The sequence below is a fragment of the Lissotriton vulgaris genome, chromosome 4_1 (assembly GCF_964263255.1).
Source record: "Lissotriton vulgaris chromosome 4_1, aLisVul1.2, whole genome shotgun sequence".
Classification (NCBI taxonomy): domain Eukaryota; kingdom Metazoa; phylum Chordata; class Amphibia; order Caudata; family Salamandridae; genus Lissotriton; species Lissotriton vulgaris.
In genome coordinates this window covers 1,679,225,416-1,679,249,302 of record NC_141691.1, presented here as the reverse complement: position 1 = coordinate 1,679,249,302, position 23,887 = coordinate 1,679,225,416, and the positions used below count along the sequence as shown (strand labels likewise).

Genomic DNA, 23,887 nt, shown 5'->3' with positions numbered 1-23,887 from the left:
GGCAGAGGAAGCAGTCCAATCAAGGCCAGACTGGCCATACCGAGTGTGAGAAGCTGGCTTAGTATATGGTATGCACTTATGGAATTGGGCACCTTGCACTAATCCAGACAACCCTTTTGGTGATTTTAGTGGTCTTAGACAATCTTAGAAAGCTCTCTAAGTGGTAGCTGTGGAGAGCAGCCTTCATGCTTAGTCCAGAAGGAGTTTAAAGCAGCTTGTTTTACCAGCACGTAATCTTATACATATAAATTAATTGAAAAGAACCATACAGTGTATTTAGAAAAATATGTATTTATTATAAGACGCTCACTAGCACATACAAATAACTCCTACCCAGAGGCATACAAAATGCACACAGTACTTTGCAAGAAAACAGATAAGTAGCAAACAATACACAGTGGTCGCTAGGGGAGACCAAACCTTATACTAAAATAGTGGTATGCGAACCATGACTCAAGTCAAGACTATACCCAGAAGATGTAGAAGTGCTGGGGACCCAAGAGACCACCCAAGGTAAGTAACCAGGAACCCCAAGGAGGCTGTGTGAAGAGTGGGAATATGACCCCAGGCTCAATACAAGTCAATAGGTAAGTTGCAATTGCAATTTTAAAGAAAAAGAACCCTTCCCAGTAGACCCTAAAGACACCCCATTAAAGACAGGCGGTTGGAGAGCAACCCCACCCGTGGATACCCTAGGAACTAGGATACCTGCACCAGGCAAGCCGGGTGAATAGGTTTGAAATGGTGTCGGAAACTGCTGTCGAACTCAATGGAGGACTTGTTAATGTTAATGTTAAGAGGATTTATAGAGAACGTGGCTACCCAAAGGCTTCCCAGCGCTAAGCAGAGGCCAGATGAAATAACAGCGGGAGAACAGGCACTTAGTTGACCTTGGTGAACAACAATGTTTTAATTTTTTTTCTAAAAGTTGCCTCTTTGGAAGTAAATCTCAACTCTTGCGGGAGTGAGTTCCACAGCTTGGGCACCAAGTGGGAAAAAGCTCTCCCACCCCATCTGGCCCTTTTCATTCTGGTGGTTTTTAACAGGTGCTCAGAGCCTGACCTCAAACATCTGTTGGGAAGATGTTGGCACACCATCTTCCTAATCTTGCTTAGCCATTTGTTATTTATAGCTCTGTGGGTTAGGCAAAGTGCTTTGAACCTAATTCTGGCCTCAATCAGAAGCCAGTGAAAGTTTCTGCGGTGAGCCGGAACTGATTCTTTCATTGGGATTTGATACAGGAGTCTAACTGCAGAGTTTTGAACTACCTGTAACTTCCTAAACACATATTTGGGTGTGCCGAAGAAGAGTGAATTCCTGTAATCCAGTTGTGAGGTGATCAAGGAATGTATAACCTTTTTCCTTAGCTGTGCAGGGATAAGCATAAGGATCTTGCATAGCATTCTTAGTAGCCTAAAGCACGTGCATGATACCTTCCGTACTTGGCTCTCCATGGTCAGCTCATGGACTTCAGGAAAATGCCACTGCTGGAGAAGTTGAAAGTGTCCAGTGGAACCCAGAGGTGGATTCAAGATGTGAAGAACCTGCGAGGGGACAGAGTCTATCCCAATCAGGAGTGACCAGGAGGCACAGAAGACGAATGCCCACCGATGTCGAGTGTTGCAGGAGAGCTGACAGTGACCTTGGAACTGCAGCTGTTTGGACCAGGCGATGCTGTGGAAGACCAGGAACTGTGCATGGGCTGTCCCACGTTGGATGTCGTGAGTTGAGGGGTCGGTGTCCATCGAGAGCACCAACAAGCCTTTGCAGCTGCAACCAATGTGGAAAGTAAAGAAGGTACAGTGTCAGGAACAGCAAGGTCCAGGTGTCTCACCACAAGTAGGGGAGTCAAAGCAGGCCCCGAGCAATCAGGGGAGCCTGTGGAATTCAAAGATGACCCTCAGGTGGACTCAGACGCGGGAGGCACTGGAGTTGCGAGAGGGTCTCGAGCAGCTCACCAAAGTTGCAAGCCCACAATGCAAGAGTTGTGGTGAATATGAAGATCTTGGTAGGTGAAAATGCTTGAGGTTAGGGCTACTTGGAGCCCGAAGATCTTGGAGGAAGGAAGCCAACAAGCCTTTGCAACAGCAAGACAACGTGGTGCGCAGGGGTTCAGTTCCTGCAGCTCCGATGAGGGATACTGGCCTCAAACTTGGTGAGAGGACAGGCCTCGAGGGATATGAAGAACTAACACCTGTGTTGATGAGCCTTTTGGAGTCCGTAGGAACTTGGGATCAGCAGACCAGTCATCTCCGTTGCGGTGCCTGCAGGTGCAGGGAAGTGACTCATTCATTTCAAGGGAGATTCCTTCAGATGTCTTGGATGCCCAATGGCCTTGGAAGGTTCCTACATGGAGCACAGGCATGGCTGTTTCAGCAGACGAGCAGGGTGAAGAGACCAGGAGTAACAGTAGTATTCCCAGTTGCAGTCTTGAAGCCCAGAGCGAAGTCCTGCAAAGTCCAGAATGCCAAGACGGTCAAAGAAGAAGTGGAATCTTGAAATTAATCTTGTCCCATGATGAATCTAGGGACCCACACACAGGTAAGCCTTTAAGTACCCAAAGGAAAGCGTTGGGACGATCCAGGGTCCCCTCCCAGGACAGGGGTCGAATAGTGGGAAGGAAATTCCCATGCCGTTTGTCCAGTTTCGTGCCAGAGTGGGAACCAAAGGCTCCCTGAGCTGGTTTGAACTGGACAATGCAAGGAGGGCAGACTGATTGGCGCTGGCAGCACCCTCATCCGGCCCCAATACACTAAACCCTGTCTGAGAGGTGGTCACACCTCCTTGTGACACGATACCTATTGTTCTGCCTTTCCCTGCTCAAGCCTGGCTCAGCAGCAGGAGGGCAGAATTGTGTCTTTGGTCGGCAGCAGCCATATTGTGCTGACTGGGTCTAGAAGACTGGTACCAGGAGTACAGAGGGCCTCCCGGAGGAGCTTTACAACATGACAGGGTTTGTTACAGCCAGTTTAGAGATGGTCATTGCGTAATGACGCATGGCCACTCCATGTATCGAAATGGCTGATGCACTTACAACCTGGGAGTATGGACTCCGAAGGTTGTAGGGGTGTGCTGCTCATGCAGGGGCACCCTCACACTTAGAACTGAGCACCCTGCCTTCAGGATTGAAAGGCCTGCTTTAAGGGTGGTTTATAGGTTTTAAGTTCAGTGTCATTAGATATAGGAAAACTTATATCTGTCATAAGTGGTGCTAGCACCAGAGTGCACAGGCTGCAATAGCAGGCCTGTAGTTACAGTTTGAGTGGTTTCCCATGGGTGGCATAATACATGCTTCAGCCCATGGGGGACCCTGGTGTACCTATTCCCTAGGTACAATATACTATGGACTTATAAGGGGATGTACTTGCCATAACCAATTTAAGGGAGAAAGCCCAGAGACTGGGGGCCTGATTAGCATCCCAGTCAGACTAGTCAGAAACATCATAGCACGAAGCAAAAAAGTGGCGGTAACCATAAAAGCAGATCCTACTTTCCTACACCCATCGGGTATTTTTCCTGGAAGCTGGAAGGATGGGGCCGGTTTTGCAGCTGTGGGGGCCTGTTTTGCAGTGGTGTTGCAATAATTGCTCCCAGTAACAAAAGCAACAGCGCACACTTGTGCACCCCTTCCCCTCCTAGGGACTGGCCTGACAAAATTGCCAGGGCTACTTCGAGTTCCTAGTCCAGCCCTGAGTCCAATCCCTGCTTTCAGGCGCTATACCTGGCAGAAAACAACATTGGAAAGATCCAAGATTGTCTTATATTTTTACAAACTATATTATTAAGAAGTGCCATAAAATGTGTATTTTGTATCGCAAATGTGGGTGTATGACTGTTTAAATGTCTATATTCTAAGACTATATGGTATGGGTGGCCTGGTTTCAGCACTGGAAAAAGAGTATTATTAACGAGGGAAACACAGGGTTCAAATACTCCCTGATTCTAATTGTGAAAGTATTTCTCTAACAGTTGCTTTACAATCCTGTTTAATTGGGTATTGTAGTTGCACTTGCCGACTAGACTGTATGGGTATGATATGATAAGTTGACTGCGGGATAAAGCTGGGGCTTGTGCAAGAGTTCATTTTGTTGCATAGGCTTGATTGCCCTCATCAGGGACAAGTGCAGGAAATGCTGGTAACATCACATCCTCACCTTGTGGGAATGTTCCTACAAACTCAAGGGGATAATCAACCTCCACCAAGAGAATGTCATATGATAATGTTAGATTTTCCAAGAATATTACCCAAATGGTGCGCTGTATGTCACCCTTAATTTGTATATCTAAATGATATAATCCAATTGGAGGACTTATGCGCGAGTCTACGGTCTCAACTCCAACGTATTTATCAGTTGTTTTCACCGCCAGAAACTCCTGGAGATTCTGGCACTCTATAGTGATCTCTATCAAGCTGTTGAGGAGAGTCACCACCCACCTATTGTTCAGGAGTAGAGTTCTTAGAGTTTGTGGCATATCTTGCGGTAATACCAGCAACTTTCTTTTTCTGTAATTGGGGTTTAGGATGCAGATGTTTTTCTTCCATATCTTCATGTCAGACAAGCATTGTGAATCCTTTTTTTGGTATCATGTACTTAACTTATCTGCGATCAGAAAACCCTTCTCTTGTATCATTTATCTGATGAATCCTGAAAGGAACGAGAAGGATGAGTATCATAATTCTGACACGGATCAGGTTGTTAAACTGTGTGTGATCACACAAATTATAGCATCTGTCAGAGGGCCCCGGTTGTGGAGAGCCTCCTTGAGAGCTAGCTTTTTCTTTAGGTTTGGATTTGTCCAAGTATCTTTCAGCAAACTCTGGGTTCTGGTTGTCATTGTTCTCGTTGGAACTAGGCTTGCCAAGCTGTTGTTTATTTGTTCATGCCCCCAAATTATTGTGCCCTTTTGAGGTATATACCTCAGCAATAATTATTGGTCGCTCATGTTCCTGTTCGACTGGCGCAACCCATGTGAGCTGTTGGCATATAGCTAAGTCTGCTGCCTTGCCCTTAACGTTGGATAGAATTATTGAGGATACAGCGGCAAAATTGCCTATTGTTTCACCCCCAAATCCAGGGTAGAATCTGCTCTGTGTTCATTTTGTATTTGTTCTAACACCTCTGGGAAGACTGCCATGGATGTGTTATGGTATAGACTGCAGCAAAGACAGTGCCCCAAATGGCACAGTCACCTATTGGGGAACCATCCCAAAGGGTAAGCATATGTGCCCACATACATCAAAGTCAATTGCATTCGCAAATGGTGCGAATCGCAATTTTTGTCCGTTTGCGAATGCAATTGACTAATTTGGAATGCATCATGCATTTCGCAATTTTAGGAATCGCAACCATGTTGCGATTTCTACAATTGTGATTGCATTTAAGAATTCGCAATGTCAGATTTCTTAAATGCAATGCATGATCATTTTTTAATTGCGAATTCGCAATTTGGAAGTGGTAAATTAGCATGAAGTTGAAGTTCATGCTAATTTACCGAAAAATTTCAAATATGCACAAATTGCATTTTTGAAAGTTTAAATTTACACACACACATGCCCCAAGGGCATTTAAAGTTACATTTCAGGGGTGCAGGGAGGGGTTCTTTGGACCCCCCCCGCACCCTTGATATTACATTCACATTTAGCGAATCGCAATTTGAAATTTGCAAAATGTGAATGCCTTCCCATTCATTCCTATGGGCCTTTTGGCCCGTAGGAATCAATGGGAAGGGTATTCCTTAATTGCGATTCGCAAATAGTGAATCGCAAAAATAAATGCGAATTGTTCATGCATTGCAGTTTGCGATTTCTAAATTGCGATTCCTTAATTTTCGCAATTTAGGAATCGCAAACGGGTGCAATAATGCATGTGGCCGATAGTTTATATTCTATGTCTTGTTGTCCTGTAAGGGAAAACATGGCTTCAAGTTGATCAATATATTGAGCTATCCAAAAAGGAATTGTGCCACGATTAAGGGGATTTTACTCATAATAAAAATAAGAATAACTGGACTAATAGTAGATACAGCAGGCAACTGTAGTTACCTTGCTTGTACTGTCCGTGTGGGAACAGCCATCAGAGTGAACAACATATACTGAGTTAGGTGTCTATACAGTCTCACTAGACCATTGTTTAGTGTCCATAGCTCATTGGCATTGAGATTTTGTTTATTAAAGAATGGTGTATAGGCAGCGAGTGCAGGCCATGTTGCTCCTTCATTACACCGGGGGCCTGTGCATACAGATTCCAGTACATGTATTAGGGCACCTTGGAACCAATTTTGATGTCCTCAAACAGATAATGGAATCTCTATCTGCTGATATGCTTTGTATTGAGCTGCGGGTACAACGTCAGGGTAAGAAATGTCTGGGTATTGGCATCCACGGCGCAAAACCTGACCCAAGAGTTACATCACCATCTACATTGCCAAGTCCAAGTAACGTCAAATGCGAATGGACCACAGGTCTGCAATTAGCATCTATAGGTAAAGTTTTTGGTACCGCCATTATTAAAGGAAACAGAGCAGAAACACTAATATGGGTTTCCTTTTAGGTACTTCTTGATATACTGTGGAGGATTAATCCCTAACGGTAAAAGTGTATTTGGTACCAAGGGCCCACACAAGTACTACGCTGGAGACCCATTAAATAATTACCTGACTAATGTTGGTAGCGCCATGTTGCACAGATTCTGCTGCTAAAACTATAGTTTAGGATAAGAGGATATTAGAATGTAGGGACTGAGTCTCCCTACAAGAACAGTACTTGTCGGCTCAAATCCTTGCTAGATCACAGTGCCTCACCTGAACTCCTAGCCTTCCCAGAGTAGCAGGTGATTTTGGCAACCTCGAATGTGACCCTCTAGTCCCAAAAGTAAACGTGGAAACAGATCCTACCCTTTCGTTACTCACTCTCACATGCATGCCTGTGATAAATATAAAAAATATGTGAAGTAAGATTGCAATATATTTATTGAAACTATTGTAGTCCATTATGAAGCAAATGTGCTTAGATCATTAGGTAGATGCAACTAAACAATGTAATTAGCATTACTAACGAGGTATACATGACATACATCCCAACCATGGTAAATTATCTATCTGGAAACTCTGCCCTTTACTGTGTGAGCACAGGGATATATTTGCGATCTTTGAGATTGGCCTAAGACCTCATTCATACCTGGTGTATGTAGTTAGATGGTCCACATCATGAGTGTAACTTAGTTCAAGTAGGGCTGTATGTCAGACACTGCTGTCAGTACTCTCTGCCGGACTCGTCTTCGCTAGCCCAAAGAGAATAGGTACAGTTTATGTGGTAAAACTACTGTGCTGGAAAGATGCCGCTGTGCAGCCATGTTGTGTTTAATGTTAGGAGCTGTTGCAGAATTAGCGGAGAAACACAGTGCACTATGGGCCTGATTGTGGTGTCTGTTATAGTCATCTCTGCAATTACGGAACTGACAGACCTTGGGTCAGCAGTCCGAAACCACAATTACGATGCGACTGCACATGGTGTGGTTTCAAACTCCCATTTCCCTATTGGAGCTTGTGGGGGTGGTCGGAAACCGGCCACAGAACAAGCTCTAGTAGAGAAATGGGAGTTACTGTAATTCCTTGCACCGTGGATTATGATCGGTCTCCAACTGGCCGACGGGATCCTTGAGCCCGTCGGATTGAGCAGCCGGTTTAAACTCCGACCGCCTTCTTTGTAATAAGACGGTCGGAGTTTAAACCATGGATGTCAGTAGGAAAGTCTCCGAATAGCGTTCAGAGGCTTTCGGACCGACATCCAAATGAGGTTGAATGTTGTTATGTATTTTGATCAACCTTGTACAGTATGTGTAGACTAAATCCCAGAAGATTCCCTGAATAACAAGCAAATTTTACAGTTTACTCTCAGAACAATGTCGCGAAACAAGTGTATTATATATGGCTATGCTGAGCAAAGTCAGGAAATGCCAAGCTAAGGGAGAACCAATGTGGGCCCAAAAAGAAACTCACTACATAGGCATGTTGCCTCTGAAATGTGATGATAGTAGTTAGCTCTCTCTGATTTTTATCAGCTGATTTGTAAATTCTGTACTGTTGTTGGAGCTTACTTTCCTCAGTGTGGTTGTGAGTTTTTTAAAGATAATTATAAGGCTCTGGCTTTATTTTTTTCTTAGCTTTCCAAATTTAACCAGCCGGCTTCACATACCCATTGGTAGAATTGGTTTACGGGCAATGCTGGGTCAGAAGGCAGAGTGGTAGGTGAGTCCTGATTGGAAGGAGTCAGAGTTCGAATTCTTCCAAGGCTTGGTGAGCATGCAGGTGTTATAACCTGCTGGTAATTGAATCACCATTGGGAGGTTAATACTGAAGTTGATCATGTTATCAAATCAACATAGATCTGTTTCCTTTGATGTGAGATAACCCCCTTTGAGACAAAGATTACATCAGTAGCATGACTGTCATGAGTGTGATAAGCACAACTATGTTGTAGACAATAGAGTGTTTCCAAGTGATTGCTCAGGGTGGGAGCTATCACAGTTTGATTATTCTTTTAACTAGGTGTTTAAACCCCCTAAGATACATAGATCTGAGTGGTCCATTTTATTGTCTGAGATTGAATACAGGAGAGCATTTGTTAAGTCTGGGTGTTTGTGGGGTTAATAGAAAAGGGGGAAGGAACCCTAAATTGTCAAGGAGGATGAACAACAAACAAGTAAGGATTCACATTAGAAGGGTAAGCATTCTTTAAAGCTGTAGTTTAGTAATGAATCTTTCTATGCCAGCTAGGCCTACTTCGCTTTTCTTATTTAGGCAGTTTAGGAATAGGATGAGGTGCCTTTATATAGATAGTATTGTGTACAATAAGAGCAGCATCTTGTCAGGCAGGTTTCAGAAATGAAAAAGATGTCTTGTATATGATCAGATAACACATATTAAATACATTGGGCCTGATTACAATGTCGTTTGGAAAGCCTCCGACTGCTGGTTATAGGCTTACCGACCATCGTGGTAGGTTTAAAGAACAACCACCGTATCATGATGATGGCAGTCGGAGTTTAAACCAGCAAGGGAATCCCACGTGGTTCCGACTAGCTCAAGGAGCCCATTTATTAGTTAGAAAAACTAATGATCCCTTAAGGACAGCGTTTTCGCCGTCGGGATTATGATGTCGGTTTCCAACACCCAATTCATGGCAGCCTTTCTGACATGGATTGACTATCGGAAACTGACTTTGGAGGCCCCTAGCAGGGCCCCCTTCCCCCCTGGCCCTCATCATTTGTGACTGGGGGTATCTATGAAGCCCCCCTAAACATACCAGCACCGGGTGGCAGGCATCGTGAGGTGCCTGCCACACGGTGCAGGGATGTTTACAAACTTCCATTTTTCATTTGGAGCTTGTGCTGTGGCTGGTCTCGGCCTGCTGCACAAGCTCTCATTGAAAAATGGAAGTTTGCGGCCACACCATGTGCAGGCGCATCCTAATGAGGTTCCCGGAACCGCTGACCTATGGTCAAGAAGTTCATTCTCCAAAACGGTGTTGGTCGGAGGCAACTCATACCGACATCAGGCTCTGCAGTGTAACACACGTGATTCACTACAAAGGCTCTTAAATGTACAGAATAAAAGGGAACATTTTCTTGAGGGTCCTCATTTGAAAATAACATGTGGCACTGACTGCACTGATCTGGGTTGACAGATTGAGTTCTTTGTCTAGGCAGAACCCAAGGCTCTTTATCTTGTTTGCCAGTGCTGGCACAGCCACCACACATTGACCAACAACTGTACATTTGTCCCAACAACAGTACTTCTGTTTTAGAGGCAATGAGCCTTAGGAAATCACTCTTTATCCAGTGGAAAATAGCTGTCAGAACTCCTCTCAACATTTCTTAGATTTAATAAGTCAGTTGGTTCAGCTTCAAGACGAGTTGATTGTTGTCTGCTTAGGAGACAGGATTGAATGAATGACAAGAAAACAAATGTTTCTATAAAGATTTTGTCATTTTTACCAAGAGCATGTCCTGTCCTGTGTGAAATGGGAGCGGCAAGTAGTGTGCTAATGGCAGCTATTGAGTACACAGGAGCAAAGGGGGAGTAATCAACGAGTGGTCTATGGAGTACACCCGGAGGTGAAAGGGATGCAATCCACTCTTGGATCTGTGGGTTTTACCCAAGCAAAAGAATAGACCATGAATGAGTCTGAGTCCACCCAGGAGGTATGAGAGAGTCATTGAAGCCGGACCATCAAACAACATTTAGCCTATGGGGTTCTCCTGAAGCAGCAAGGAGTAAATGTCAGGAATGTGTGCTTCAGTGAGCCAATTGAGATTGAGCTACAATAAGTAGCTCTCTTAAATGGAAGAGGTTCGATTTAGAATGATCAAAAGTGATTAGGACAGCGATGTAAGGGGATTAATGGGCAGAAGATCTGCCGAAAGAAGACAAACAGAGACGTTATCACAAGAACATGCCGTGGGCCCTTCTGCCCTTCATACGAATGCCTGGGCTGGATGCAAGGAGTCCTCCAGGAAGAGGTGGGATGGTTAGCTGGACCTAGTACCCACAATGTATTAAAGGCATTAAGCCCAGTGGTGAAGGGCTAAAATAACACCTTTAAGAAGGAAAACAACCTGCAAAGTGCAAAAATACACAGCAGTACCACAACAGGCTTAAACAGTGTTGTACGGCTGTAACGAAAAACGTGCATGAAGAAAATGGTTCTGACAAATTTATTTGTTAAACCATTATTGACTAATTTCCCTTTAATAATGTTTTTCCCCTTGTTGATGAAACCAAACTGGTGAAAGTCATTCTTAAAAAAACATTTGTTTTTTCATATTAGGTTTTCATTTTGTCTCTTTTAAGGGGGGAATCCACCTCCACCCCTGTTTTTTAAGAAGGAGCTCCCAACTCCGACCCTCCCACCTCATTTTCTTGTACACCTCCTTCCTGGTTTTAATATAGCTAGAGTTGCCCAATCCTCGAAATGTTTTTCCTTTTCCTTCTAACTACTTCCCCGATCCCAACTATGTCCTCCCTATCCTATATACTCACTCCCCTTTCCCTCCTTAGCTTCCTCTTGGTTTTCTCTAATGTCTTGTTCTTGTGTTGTCTCTTTTTTCTTTTTAACTATAGGTCACAGTAAACATAAAAGGAAGGCTACTGCATCTCTTGTTTTTTGTTGAAATGGACACTTACGGTAAAAGTGTGTGCGCACATCATATTTCTTTGTTTTCTCAGTTTTTTAGTTTTGTTTCGTATGGTTCTGTTCTAGTTCGGCTTTCCGTTTTTTAGGCTTTGTTTCTAAAAATATTCTTTTCTGATGTGTCTTTTTCTACGGTCGTTTTTTTCTGCTCAGGGAAACCCAGTTTTCCTCATTCATATCTCTCTTTCATTACACACTCTGAATTAAGGGAATGATTATGATGCCTGTCTCACAATTTCTTTTTATTTTCACTCTTTTTCCTTTTCATAATTTATTATTTGCTTCAGTTCCGTATAGTTCAATGTTTACCTCCACTTTTTATCTGCTGTTTTTATCGTCTGAGTGTTTTGAGGTGTTTGTTTCTCAGGTACATACTACAGTGTTTCTCCTTCCAGTTGTTTCCTTTTTCTACTGCATTTTCTAAGTTATTTTCTACACAGTACAAATCAGTTTGGGCCCGATTCACCGAACTAACTTAAGACAAAATCCTAACTTACTACCATTTTGATATTCACAGAAGGCACTTATTCGTTTTGGTATTCACAGAAGGCACTTACTCATTTCGGTATTCACAGAAGTTAGGAGTCCCAACTTTAGGACTCCTAAATGCCTTCTGTGAATGCCGAAATTCTTAAAGTTAGGATTTATCTCAGTTTAGAGTAGTAAAGTTAGGGCTCCTTCCTGTAGCATTTCTGGATTCTGTTTTCACTAAATCATCATTCATAGAGTTAGATCTTCTGAAACTGATTGCTAGCTTATTCAGGAATGTCTTCCCTATCAGAGGATCATTTCTTATTTGATACCAATATTGCTATATGTTTTTTCCGATTGCCCCTTCCCCACTGTTAAATGTGGTGATTAATCTAATATATTTATTGTTGTGTTTCCTATTTTTCACCCTGTTAAACAACAGATTGTGTAACTTTGCCTTGAAACTTGCATCAGCTATCACCTGTCTCCAACAACTCTTTTCCTTGAATCTTTCAGACAAATCATCTTGTGCTTGTCTCACTTTATCCTCCTCACTGCAGTTTCTCCTCACCCTTACATTTTACCCATATAATACACAGATCTTGAATCTATTGGTTTGAAAGCTACTTGTGTGACGCTCTGTATTTCCTACTGTTGGTTTTCTGTTCATCTCATTGTGTAATTTATTACCTTTCACATAAAGTTTAAGGTCCAAGAAAGTGACCTCCTGTTAACTGATGGGACTTGTAAAGTGCAAATTCAGAGAGTTTATGTTAACTGTTTGCACAAATTCTGTGGCACTGTCTATTGACCCTCTCAAAAAATGAAGAGGCTAATGATATAGCTGGACTACAAAACTGATATGACCCAAAATTCATGTACTGGCTCTGAAGCGCCTCTTCTCACCAGTCTCTGCAAGTTATCATAGCTGGGGGCAAAGCAGGTGACCAAAGGTGTACCTCTAATGTGTTTAAAGCATTCCTTGTTAAACATAACAAATTATCATTCAAACACCAATGTAAAATCGAGAGTAACATTGTTGTATGTTTGCATTATTTAAATGATATAGTGCTAAAGACATTTTCAATTGGTAACCCATCAACATGTTGTATACTTGTATACTAAACAGAGATGACCAGAGCAAGCTTAATGCCCGAGTCCAGGATAACAAGGTCTTGCTAAAATAAATTATTCCTCAGGCCAAGGATATGGATAAGAAGTGGCTAGCCCTAACAGGGTTGCAAGGTGCAACAATTTGCACATAGTGGGTATGCCAGAGTATGAGGAAGACCCAAATACCGCACTGTACATTGAATCCCACTAACTAATTACTCAAAAACTATGTAACAGATTTACAGCAAAACACACAAAGTATTGTTTCTGGACCTAGATCTAGCTTTCTGCCAAACTTGGTGTTTATAGGCTTAGCAGTTTAGGTTGTAGCTGTGTCTAAAGTTCCTATGGCAAAATGAATGGGTAAAACGCTTTTAGAGTCCCTTTTTTTCTTGGCACCCTCATCGCGGTTCACGTTGAAACTTTCCATGTGCAAACTAGGCAAAAAAGAGCGCTAGTTTGTAAAGCTTCATAGAGATCCATCAAATAGCACCACGTTTTTTAGCAATACAAAAATTGCATTTCCTATGGAAACACGATCCTAACTCTGACTACCCAGTGGTGATACTTATATATATCTCCAGTCTCAAAATATTGTGTCCAAAAAGCTCTGTAATTGAGATGCTGGAGAGCTTGCTTTCTGACCGAATGTACTGTCTTTACATCATTCAGTGCTATTTTGTAATAATCAAAATAGTTTTGCCTGAACAAAGTGATATGGCACTTTGAGAAGGTGATAATTTCCCAATGTTGCTGGTTGTGGGGCTTAGCTTTCCTTTGGAAAAGCCACAAACATGCTTGTATATCAACTGTTAGAAGATGGTTCTGACCATCTGAGACACCCAGATTTTTCGCTTTTTGAGCATCTAATTGTTGAGCTTTTACTGTGGGAGAGCCTCATAAGTTGGGACTCACCCACAGTGAAATCATAATGAAAGAGACTGCATGTGGATTTTACTGCCCCTCCCCCTGGCTTGACTAGGCCGCTGCACAGCAGCTGGAGTAAGGGGCACCTGGCTAGTTACATGCACACGTGTAGGGGCTGCGCAGGGGAGATTCCTGGTGTGCGCAGCCAAGGAGCAGGTGCAAATAGAATGGTTATGCAGAGCTGGGTGGTGACATGGAATCGTCTCTATACAGTGGGAAGAAAATGCCAGGGAAAGTCAGTGTGCTTTACTGTTTTTCAGTCCATTATTTTCCTATGAGGATGGGGAGCACATGGGCTAGTTTCACTTTCCTAGGGCCTACAAATTTCAGACACACACCAAAATACCCTGTAACTTATGTGAGAAGAAGTATTCTGCAGAGTCCAAAGTCATATTTGTACAGCTTTTGGGTCATCCAGAAATGTCATATTTCTCTGCGTCAGCTCATAACCAGGGCCTGGCTGGGGGCTGACCCTGCGAGGCTGAATTAATGGCCTTCCTCTCCAAGCTGTAGCCTCAGAGGTCCAGTCCTGCGCAACAAGCTTTCCAAGGGCGAGGGCCTCCACACCGAGAAGAGAAGATGAGTGGATCTGCAGGTTCATCCATCAGCAGCTGACACCTGGTGCCAGGCACCAAGCTGCTCTGGAGGGAAGGCATCGAGGAGGGAAGGGGCTCTCAGAGACCATGTGGCATGAAACCCCTGGACATTTTGAACAAACCCAGAGGCCTGGGCAGGAAGGAGGGATCAGGGGCAGAGAAGTGATGCGTTGCTGTGTGATATGCCAAACAGAGACTTCCTGCCAGCCAACTCCCCAATTCTTTAGAAAGAGTTTGCACAGGAAGAGGAGCTCTTCTGGGGTGTGGTCTGCTAAGGCAGAGGATGCTGTAGCCTGGTGCTATGGGAAGTTGGAAGGAGGAACCCCCTGATTGCCCCAGGATCCTGAATAGCACCAGGAGAGGAGTCCAGGACCAGTGAGCAGAAGTCTGGGCCTCTGCGCAAGGAGAAGAGAGGCCCAGGAGGAGAGCCAAGTGAAAGGCTGGCGCAGGGAGCCAGTGAAGACAGCTCCCTGCTGCATGCACCCTCGTTGAGACAAGGAGGGCAAAGGAGAGTGCTCCCAGTGGCTGGGGAGCAGCACTAGAAGAAGAGGCCATATTTATGAAGATCGGACCTCTGGGGGCCGAGATATGCCCCTCAGAAGGTAGGTAACGTTTGACCTCTGGCTGACCGTCGACGAAGCACAGGGGTCTCCGTTGCGCTCCCCGTGAAGATCATGGGAGGAGCCCAAGATCCAAACTCCGGGCCCCGTGTGAGGAGGAGGAGGTGGAGAGCACTGTCACACTGCAAGGAAGCCTGTAGGGGCAAGGGACTCGAACTCTGGGCCCGACGCCCAGAAGCAAAGCCGGGGAGCGCCACTGCGCTCTCTGTGAAGAGGTGCACTCGGGGTTCCAGGAGCCAAACCTGGCCCGCGCAGAAGAGCACAAGCAGACGCTCCCAGTGAAGCTGATGTGAGGGCCCGGGACCCCATCTCCAGGCCTCGACTGGCAGGAGGAGGAGGAGTGCCGCTGCACTAGTGCCGCCGCACTCCATCCCTGTCTGCCTGGACCAGCGGGAATATCCGTGTCTGCCCGCAGGGATGGGCAGACCCAAAAGAAGTGTACTGGCTCCCACGGCAGCATGCAAGGGTGCTGGCCAGTCGGGGAGCCAGTGGGAGACGCCGGGGTTGGGCTCTTTGCGAGGCTCTCCAACCATGCTGATAGCGGAGTACCAGGGTGGGACCGGGCCCCGGAGAGGCGGCATGAGCAGCCAGGGGTTGTCTCCCCAGGCCGCATTCACTTACCTGGGGGTCCGGGCGGGACAGGGCCCCCCAACGAGGCAAGAAAGCAGCCGAAGACCATCTGCACCACCAGTGTGGCTCTTCCCAGCACAGGGGTTGTAATTGCAATGCATTATAATGATCAACAAATGTGATGAGTACTGTCACCCTAAAGTGATGCTTAAACATGTATTCTTGCTGCTGCGCTTAGGTGAAGAACAACCCAGACTGTTAGCCACTAAAGATGTAAGGGTGTATACGGTATGGTCAGTATGACATGTTTAGTCAGGGTTATGTGTCACCGAGGCAGGGATACCGAATTTTCAAGGCTTGTTGAGGTAATGGAGTGGGTCGCCACCGGAATGGTGCCAGTGCGCAGGGCCCACGCTCCAAGTTATGTTTAACAAAATGCATTAGGGGGCAAGATGATGTGCAAACATGGGAGTGGTGGTACTAGACCACCCCCCCACCAACCCCCCCCCCCCCGCGGGAGGATGGAGATGTGATGTAATGTCACAAAGTAATTCCAACAGCGTATGTATATTTGTAAATTTGTGCATAGTATTGTGCAGTGTGTGTGTTTAATAAACATACTCTTACTTTTATAAAGCAAAGTACAGACTGGACAATCAATGATTGAGTGTTATTTCTGTGCACCTTTAATGGCGATTACTAGTCCACACCACCTCCCTTGAGTAAGCCTTAGACTGCTCTGCAACGCTACCCTCTGAGAGTCAGGCACTATACTAGGGTGTTTAGTTCCCAGTGAAGGACAAATGTGACATGTTATTTGTGCAGGCCTCACAGATACTGCCTCATTTTCCAACATCACCAGATGAAACAACTCCTCAAGATGAGTTCATGGCTGTACACATACCACACTGTATGGCTGTTTTGGGCAGAATAACCTGAATACATTATGTTTCTGTTCTGTGATCAGAATAACAGTCTCCAGTAGCCAATAGCAAGCATGGAAAAAGAAGTACATTTGTCATCTAACAATTGATGCAATTTGCCAAAGCCTTTTGATTTGAAAATATATATATATCCAGTTCTTGCTATCTACCGGTCTATCTTTGCAAATCCATCTATCTATCCATCACTATCTACCTGTATATAAAAACCTACCTATCTATACAATCCTCTCTATTTACCTATCCCAGCTAGCAAGCTTTACAACTCAATCTATATTACCCTATCTATCTATATAACCCTATCTATATGCACAACCCTAGCTATCTATGCAGCTGCATCTATCTAGCTATATACATACCTATTTATTTAGCTATGCAACCCTATTTCTCTAACTATACAACCCTATCTCTCTAGCTATATAAACCTATCAATCTATACAGCTGCGCATCTATAAACCTCTATCTATCTGTAAAACTTTCTATCTATGTAGCCCTATTTATATGCACAAGTCTATCTATACAACCATACCTATCTAGCGATGCAGCACTTACAATCCATACAGCCCGGTCTATCTATACAACTTTATCTACTCAACCCTATCTATTGTTACACATCTATCTATCTATCTATCTATCTATCTATCTATCTATCTATCTATCTATCTATCTATCTATCTATCTCTGTCTTTGGAAGCATTTCTATCTGTCTTTGCAAGCCTCTCTATTTATAACAAAGTTTTAAAAACAAATAATACAAAAAAAGCATAAGCAAAGGCAAAAGGCTGGCAGGCAGCACCAGATCGATTGCCTTTTTTAAGTCTGATACTGGCTAAGATCTTTTGATTTTTTACCAAAAATACATGTATAACAACATAGTTACTTATAGGGGTTTTCAGCCAGACTGCATTCATTAGTCTGTTATTGTGGCATTCACATTTTGTATCTAGCCACTACTTTGTGCATCATGTGGCAATGGGCCAGCCCATTTCAGTCAATGGGTGACTTATCTTTAAGTTACAGCATGCTGCCCTTTCACAAGAAACAAATCTATACACTAAGTAGCACCCATTCTGTGTCTTGTGCCACTATGATATGTGTGTCTTTTTTTCAAACCCTACAAATATTTTTGCTTTTAGCCAAAAAAGTTTCTTAGATTAATGAGAACCCAGCTGACTCCCTAACAATAACATTTTACATTTACTAAACAGAAGAAAACAAGAAGTATTAAAAAGCCGGCAGCTGATGTAAAACTTACTGACTTTGCCAATGCTTGTTTTGCTTGTGCAACGAAGTCACACAAAAATGAGAAGGCAGAGGAATAGATTGCACTGCATTTACCTTTTGATCGTATGTGTTTAATTAAGATGGTGCATTATCCATTTGTTTGTATTTATTTTATAGAAAGCCATTGAACTGAACGATAAAGATGCTGCTACAATTCACCTGTTAGGCGAATGGTAAGACTTCTTCCTCAAAGAAAAAGCGATTGCAAAATATCTGCATTTTATCTGAAAAATTGTATCGGTTTCATAAGAAACTGATCAAAATTGTGAAAGGTCTGTAAATGTTCACCATTTTCATAATTTATTCTATTTGGTATTCTTTCTAGCTCTGACATATAGCACACATATTATCTATTTGTCTTCCACGCCCGTCCCTCTTTTCACACTACAGACTTATTCCTAGCCTCAATTACAGGTTTGGTGGTAAATGCCAACTAACTTGCACATTGGGTAAATACCAAATTCACGGGGTTCGGTAAATAACGTGTTAAATAACACTGAATATGAGTTTTTACCATGTACTGTGGAAGTAATATTTAAAGCATGTGTTAAATACCGAATGTATGCAATTTTCCGTAAAAGGTAAATACCTCATCTGATAAATAGTATACGCTCAAAACATCAAGAAGTGCCCATTTTCTGGATTGGAAATTCCTGGAATGAGGGAATTAATCCACAGAAAATGTAAACTACCAGTGGAACGAACTAGGGGCCAGATGTAGGAAGGCTATCACCGGTCGGTAATGGCCGAAATTAACGAATTTCGGCCGTTACCGACCGGTAATAGGCTTTTCTGATGTAGGAGCCGAAATTAACGATTCAGTAATTTACTGAATCGGTAATTTAAGGAATCGGTAAATTACCAATTTCTTAAATACCTATTCGGTAAATTACCGAATTCCTAATGTAGGGAGCACTTAAATGAGTGCTTATCCCATGTTAGGATTCGTTATTTACCACCAACTACAAGTTGGTGGTAAATAACGAAAACACCCCAAAAAGCAATTTTATGCAAATTGCTTCAGTGCCATGTTGCAGGCATGTATGTCTGCAACATGTGCACCCATACACAATTGAGGGGTGCAACAGGGTGTCAAAGTGACACCCTGCCACCCTTCATTGTTTTCCCCCTTTTACCGAATCGGTACGGTAATTGACATTCATTCCTATGGGCCTCCAAATGATTTGCTACATAGCCTTTACCTATTCGAAAATACTGAATCGGTAAAATTCGGAATTTTGCTATTTACCTACATCTGCCCCTAGGTCCTCTATCCAGCCTGCACTCCATCATGGCTGGCCTGAAATTGTGACTTTGCACCGGTCCAGCGCAACTAGATATGTGTCCAACCTCTGTTAACATCCTTCTATCCAGACAATCCAGGTTTTAAATTTTGACAATGGGGGCCCCATTCAATGAGGGTTAGTCTACTCTGCTAACGCTCCACCCCCTCCCACCCCACCAAAGAGGAGGAGAGTCTACATAGGGTTGACCCTTGCAGAGCGATCAACTTTTACATTTCCAAGACCAAAGATTTTCTATCTGATGAGCAGCTCTTTATTTGATATATAAGCAACAAGAAGGAAAAAGCTCTCCAGAAGCGGACTCTGTCCAGGTGTATTGTGCTTTGTATTTAAATCTGCTTTGCCCTTGACAAAAAGAAACCTTTAGAAGGTATCAGAGCTCATCTACCAACGCCAAGGCAGCTACTTCAACGTTCAACTTCAGCAATTTAGGTCTGCCCATTTGTTCTGACTCACCAACTACAAGGGGATAGATAATGCACTACTGTAATATCCTTTCCAGAGGTGGGAAATCTGCAGGTAGAAGTACTGATCAAAAGAACAAGCTACTTCCCTTAAGTAACAACCTTTCAGGTGTTTACCAGCAAATTCCTTAACTATTCCCGGTTTTCCCGCTCAGTTTCCAGTTCAATATTCATCATATTAGTAAGGTGGTTCCAAATTACATTGCTGCACTACTTAATTATTGTCAAAATGCTGCTGGCCTCATCTCACCTCTAAGGGCTCAGAAAAGAATGGACAAGGAACTCACATCAGAGCCACGGGATGGCGCTATATGGCTCTAGTGATGTCATATTTGTGGTGGTACCGTATGAGATAGAGTCGAACGTACCTACAGGTGCAGTACAGCTATTACAAAGTTTGCATATCCAGCCTGGTGCATGAGAAGATTCATAAAGTAAGGAATCTGCAGGTAGATGGAGTAGCCACCAGAAATTTATTTACTGAAGGTATGTAACTTGTTCAACATGACTGGAAGTAGTAGTGGTGGTGCAAGTCCTTAAATTCACTCATGAAGGCACTGAAAGTGGACAGGTACTCCATGACAATTGGCAGATATGCTACAGGCAGGACATGACACATGATCCCACCCACTGATGTCATCATGGGCAGGCACAGCACGACCTACCTCGACAGCAGTGTAGCCCTAATCTCTCCCCGAATCAGCTATTCCCCTAAAGCCATCAAAATGGTACAGCACTGGTTAATAACGGCATGTCAGTAGAAGCAGTACAGGAACTTACCCACATGGTGCAAACCAAACCACATACAGGGTCTGATTCACAAAGGGCCTCCTCACTTGTGGGGGAGGCTCCGCAGTTGTCGCTGCACTCGGGTGGAATCTCCTCATTGAGAGTTCTTATTGTGTAGATTAAGCCCCAAGTGCGTAGACCCCACACAACTGCAGGGCCTCTACCACGAATGTGGGAGCCCTTTGTGAATCAGGCCCACAGTGTCTAAGTGAACACTGCTTAGTCAGAGCACCTACCCCAAAGCCAGCAGCAGAGGTGGAATCAATCAATCAGTAGTTGTATAGCACATAACTATCACTCCTAAGGGTTTCTGGGTGCTGAAGGTGACATGTCTCTGTCGAAAAGCCAGGTTTTGAGTTTTTTTCTTACGTCCGCCAGGTAGGGGGCTTCTCGGAGGTGGAGGGGTAGGTTTTTCCAGGTCTTGGCAGCAATGTAGGAGAAGGAGTGGTCTCCACTGCCTCTGTGTTGGACGCAGGGGTTCTGTGGAGACGTAGAGAGATGCAGAGCACAGGTGTCTTAAGGGCAGATGGAATTTCAGACAGTGGTTGATGTAGGATGGTCCTTGGTCATGACAGGCTTTAAAGGCATGTGTGAGAATCTTGAACTGGTATCTCTTCTGGATGGGGAGTCAGTAGGTTTTTACCCAAAAGGGCACAGTCCAAGCTAGATACAGAATGGCTATGGTGTGCTCAGTAACTAAGTCTCACCAGCCCACTCAAAACATTCCCATCTCAGCCAGCAGTAAAAGTATGAAGTCTTCATATGCCCCCAGAGTGTCACTACATGATCAACATAGTCCAGCTGAGGTTTTTGTGATTGGTTCAAACTGTGGTTGTATGTAGAGAGCCATCTAAATAATGCCTTCAATGTGTGCACTGTAATGGACTTTTAGATCTGGGGGGAATTTCCAAATAAAAAAACTATGGAAATTAGCAAACCTCAAGGAGTTTTGTACTTGTCTCACATTCAGAGGAGGCACCCATTCTTCAACAGCTTCGACCTTGTCTGGGTCCATTTGAATTTCTTGATTTGAAATTATGATCCCTGAAAAGACAACTGATTTGTATCGAACATATATTTTTCAGCCTTTGCATATAAGGAGTGTTGCAGTGTTCTCTGTAGGACTTCTAGTAGATGTCTTTTGGTGTTGTTTCAGATTAGAAGGAATTCTAATATATTGTCAAGGTAGGTAATAATAAAGGTGTCTAAAATGTTTCTAAATATATCACTTATGAAATGTTGGAACGCAGTCAAGGCATTACAAAGACCAACAGACATTTCAAGGTATTCATAATGCCTATATTTGGTATTAAAGGCAGTTTTCCATTTGTCCTCCTCTTTGATACAAGCAAGTTACACGCACCTCTACAGTCTAATTTGGAGAAAATGTTAGCAGTCTTTACCATGTGCTAATAAGGGGGAAATGAAGGGAAGAGGATACGTATTACGGATGTAACTGTGTGCAAGTCCTGGTAATCCATACAGAGCTGATATACACTATTTGGTTTTGGGATTAAAAAAAATTGGGGCCCGCCATCGCAGGTACCCTTACATCTGCATTGTTGGTTGGATTGTTTTTGTGCAGGAAGAGAACCTTACTGAATTAAAACAATTTAAGGGGGTGTTTTCCTTTTTCTATGTGTGCTGCAGAATGCAACATACACAGAAAGAGGAAATAATGAGGAGAAATAAAGATATATCTCCTTGTTGCGCCTGCTCTGGGGAGGAGTATATCTTTGCAGCATTCCCAGGTTTATAGATCCTTTTGCATCTGGGAATGAGTCAAAACCCATTCGTGTTGCCTGAAAACACCCACTGCAATGCCCATAGTACGCCTCCCTGTCACAGTGTAAGCCAAGGCAGGCACTTGTGCTGCATTGCCTTACACAATATTGATGAGGTCGTGAAAAGCCACGCAAATTGGCTTTGCGTGGCCTCATAGATATGGGTCTTTGCTGCTGGAGTGTCCTAAAAAGTGACGCATCGGAGGCGCAAAGGCTTGTAAATAATCTCCTGAATGTCTGATTAATCCATTTGCTAAGTTTTCCTCCAGGCATCCTTTTAATACAAGATCTTCCTTACGTGTCAGTGGGTATATCTTGCTATGTGAAAATGAGGCTCCGGCTGAAGATCTTCCTCTCACTGGACATATCCAGAAGTCAGAGGAGTACAATCTATCCCCAATACTGCCTCTGGTAGAGTCTTATATGACAGGAATATGTTGTTTTCCACAGAATTCCTTATCAATAAAATTACCAGAGGCTCAACAGTCAATAAGCAGTTTCATACGAACTCGACCACACAGCATGGTGAGGCTGAGCTTCAGATGAAAGGAAATGTGACCTTTCAGTGACACACTTGTTTTTTTCAAAAGACGCTTGTCCTGGGTTTAGTCCTTAGATACAAGCCTTCTAGTTCCTGTGTAGCAAGCGGGCTTCTTCTCACAAAAGGTCCACCCTGGCTGCAAGATAGACAAACAGAGTTATAGATAGACCTTTTGCTGCCCATGGGGGTCCCTGCGTTTGCCACCCCGCGACGGCTGCAGGTAAGAGTGCAGAGTGGGAGTGTGGCAGAAAGACAGACGGCATGGCGGGTAAAAGTGCTGCTGCCCCCAAAACTCGGGCCGCCTCCCCCCCTTACTATACCACTGTAGTAAAAGTCTCTTTTTCTTTCTTTGCTCTTGATGTTCTTCCACACCCAAGGCCCCTCTTATACAGCCAATCGTAGTAGGTTCTTCACTCTGTCTTTCCTCTTTTAATGTTTCAGTAGTATTGGGCATACTTCATCTTGTAGGGTCATCTTTTTTTCTCCTGCCCTAGCCCTTTGTTGAGCGTCAATCTGCAGGTTTATGTCAATCAATATTCACACTATGTAGGACGAGTAGTTACTTTAATATCAATGTGTCCTTCAGTTTATCTCTTAATTCATTACAGAAAGCCGCAGCTTCATTGTTATGTTATGTTATGTTAAAGGTGTTTGTATAGCACACGGCTGCCCCAGCCAAGGGGCGTCCCGGCCCTAGCTGCCATTGTCCAATGGAGACTGCTGAAGATGAAACTGAAGTGAACACAACATAACTAACCGAAAAGGTGAGTTTTAATGGCTTTTCTGAAGGATATAAGATCCTTCATCTCACGAATCTGGGCTGGAAGTCCATTCCAGAGCTTGGCCGCTAGGTATCTAAATGAGCGGCTGCCCATTCGGCTTAATTTAATGCGGGGGATAGTGACCAGGTTCTGTCCCTCTGACCGTAGAGTGCGTCGAGGAGCGTAGGATGAGAGGAGTGGACATAGCATGGCGGGGAGGCGAGTTTCAAAATTTTAAAAGCAATGCATAGGGTTTTAAAATGAATCCTCTTTTCAACAGGGAGCCAATGTAGGCTCTTGAGAGTAGAGGAAATGGATTTGTGCCGGGGAAGACCCGTCAGAGCTCTTGCGGCAGCATTTTGAACTCGCTGTAGTCTGGCTTTCTCGGCCACGTTAGTTCCCAGCAGCAAGGAGCTAGCATAGTCCAACCGCAAGAGAATTGATGATTGTACCACCACTTGGCGGGTCTGATGGTCAAAATATTTTAAAATAGGCCGTAGGTTTCGTAAAATTCCAAAACATGTGGCAGCC

At 43.8% G+C, this 23,887-nt stretch overlaps 1 protein-coding gene across 1 annotated transcript in view; it reads left to right on the top strand.

Annotated features, from left to right (window-relative positions):
• LOC147724400 (regulator of microtubule dynamics protein 1-like) overlaps window positions 1–23,887 on the top strand; it is a 394,761-nt gene that overhangs the window by 177,124 nt on the left and 193,750 nt on the right. The window contains exon 4 of the mRNA XM_086918037.1: window positions 17,831–17,886. Coding sequence (XP_086774163.1) covers window positions 17,831–17,886 — 56 coding nt within the window. The remainder of the gene's footprint in view (window positions 1–17,830; window positions 17,887–23,887) is intronic.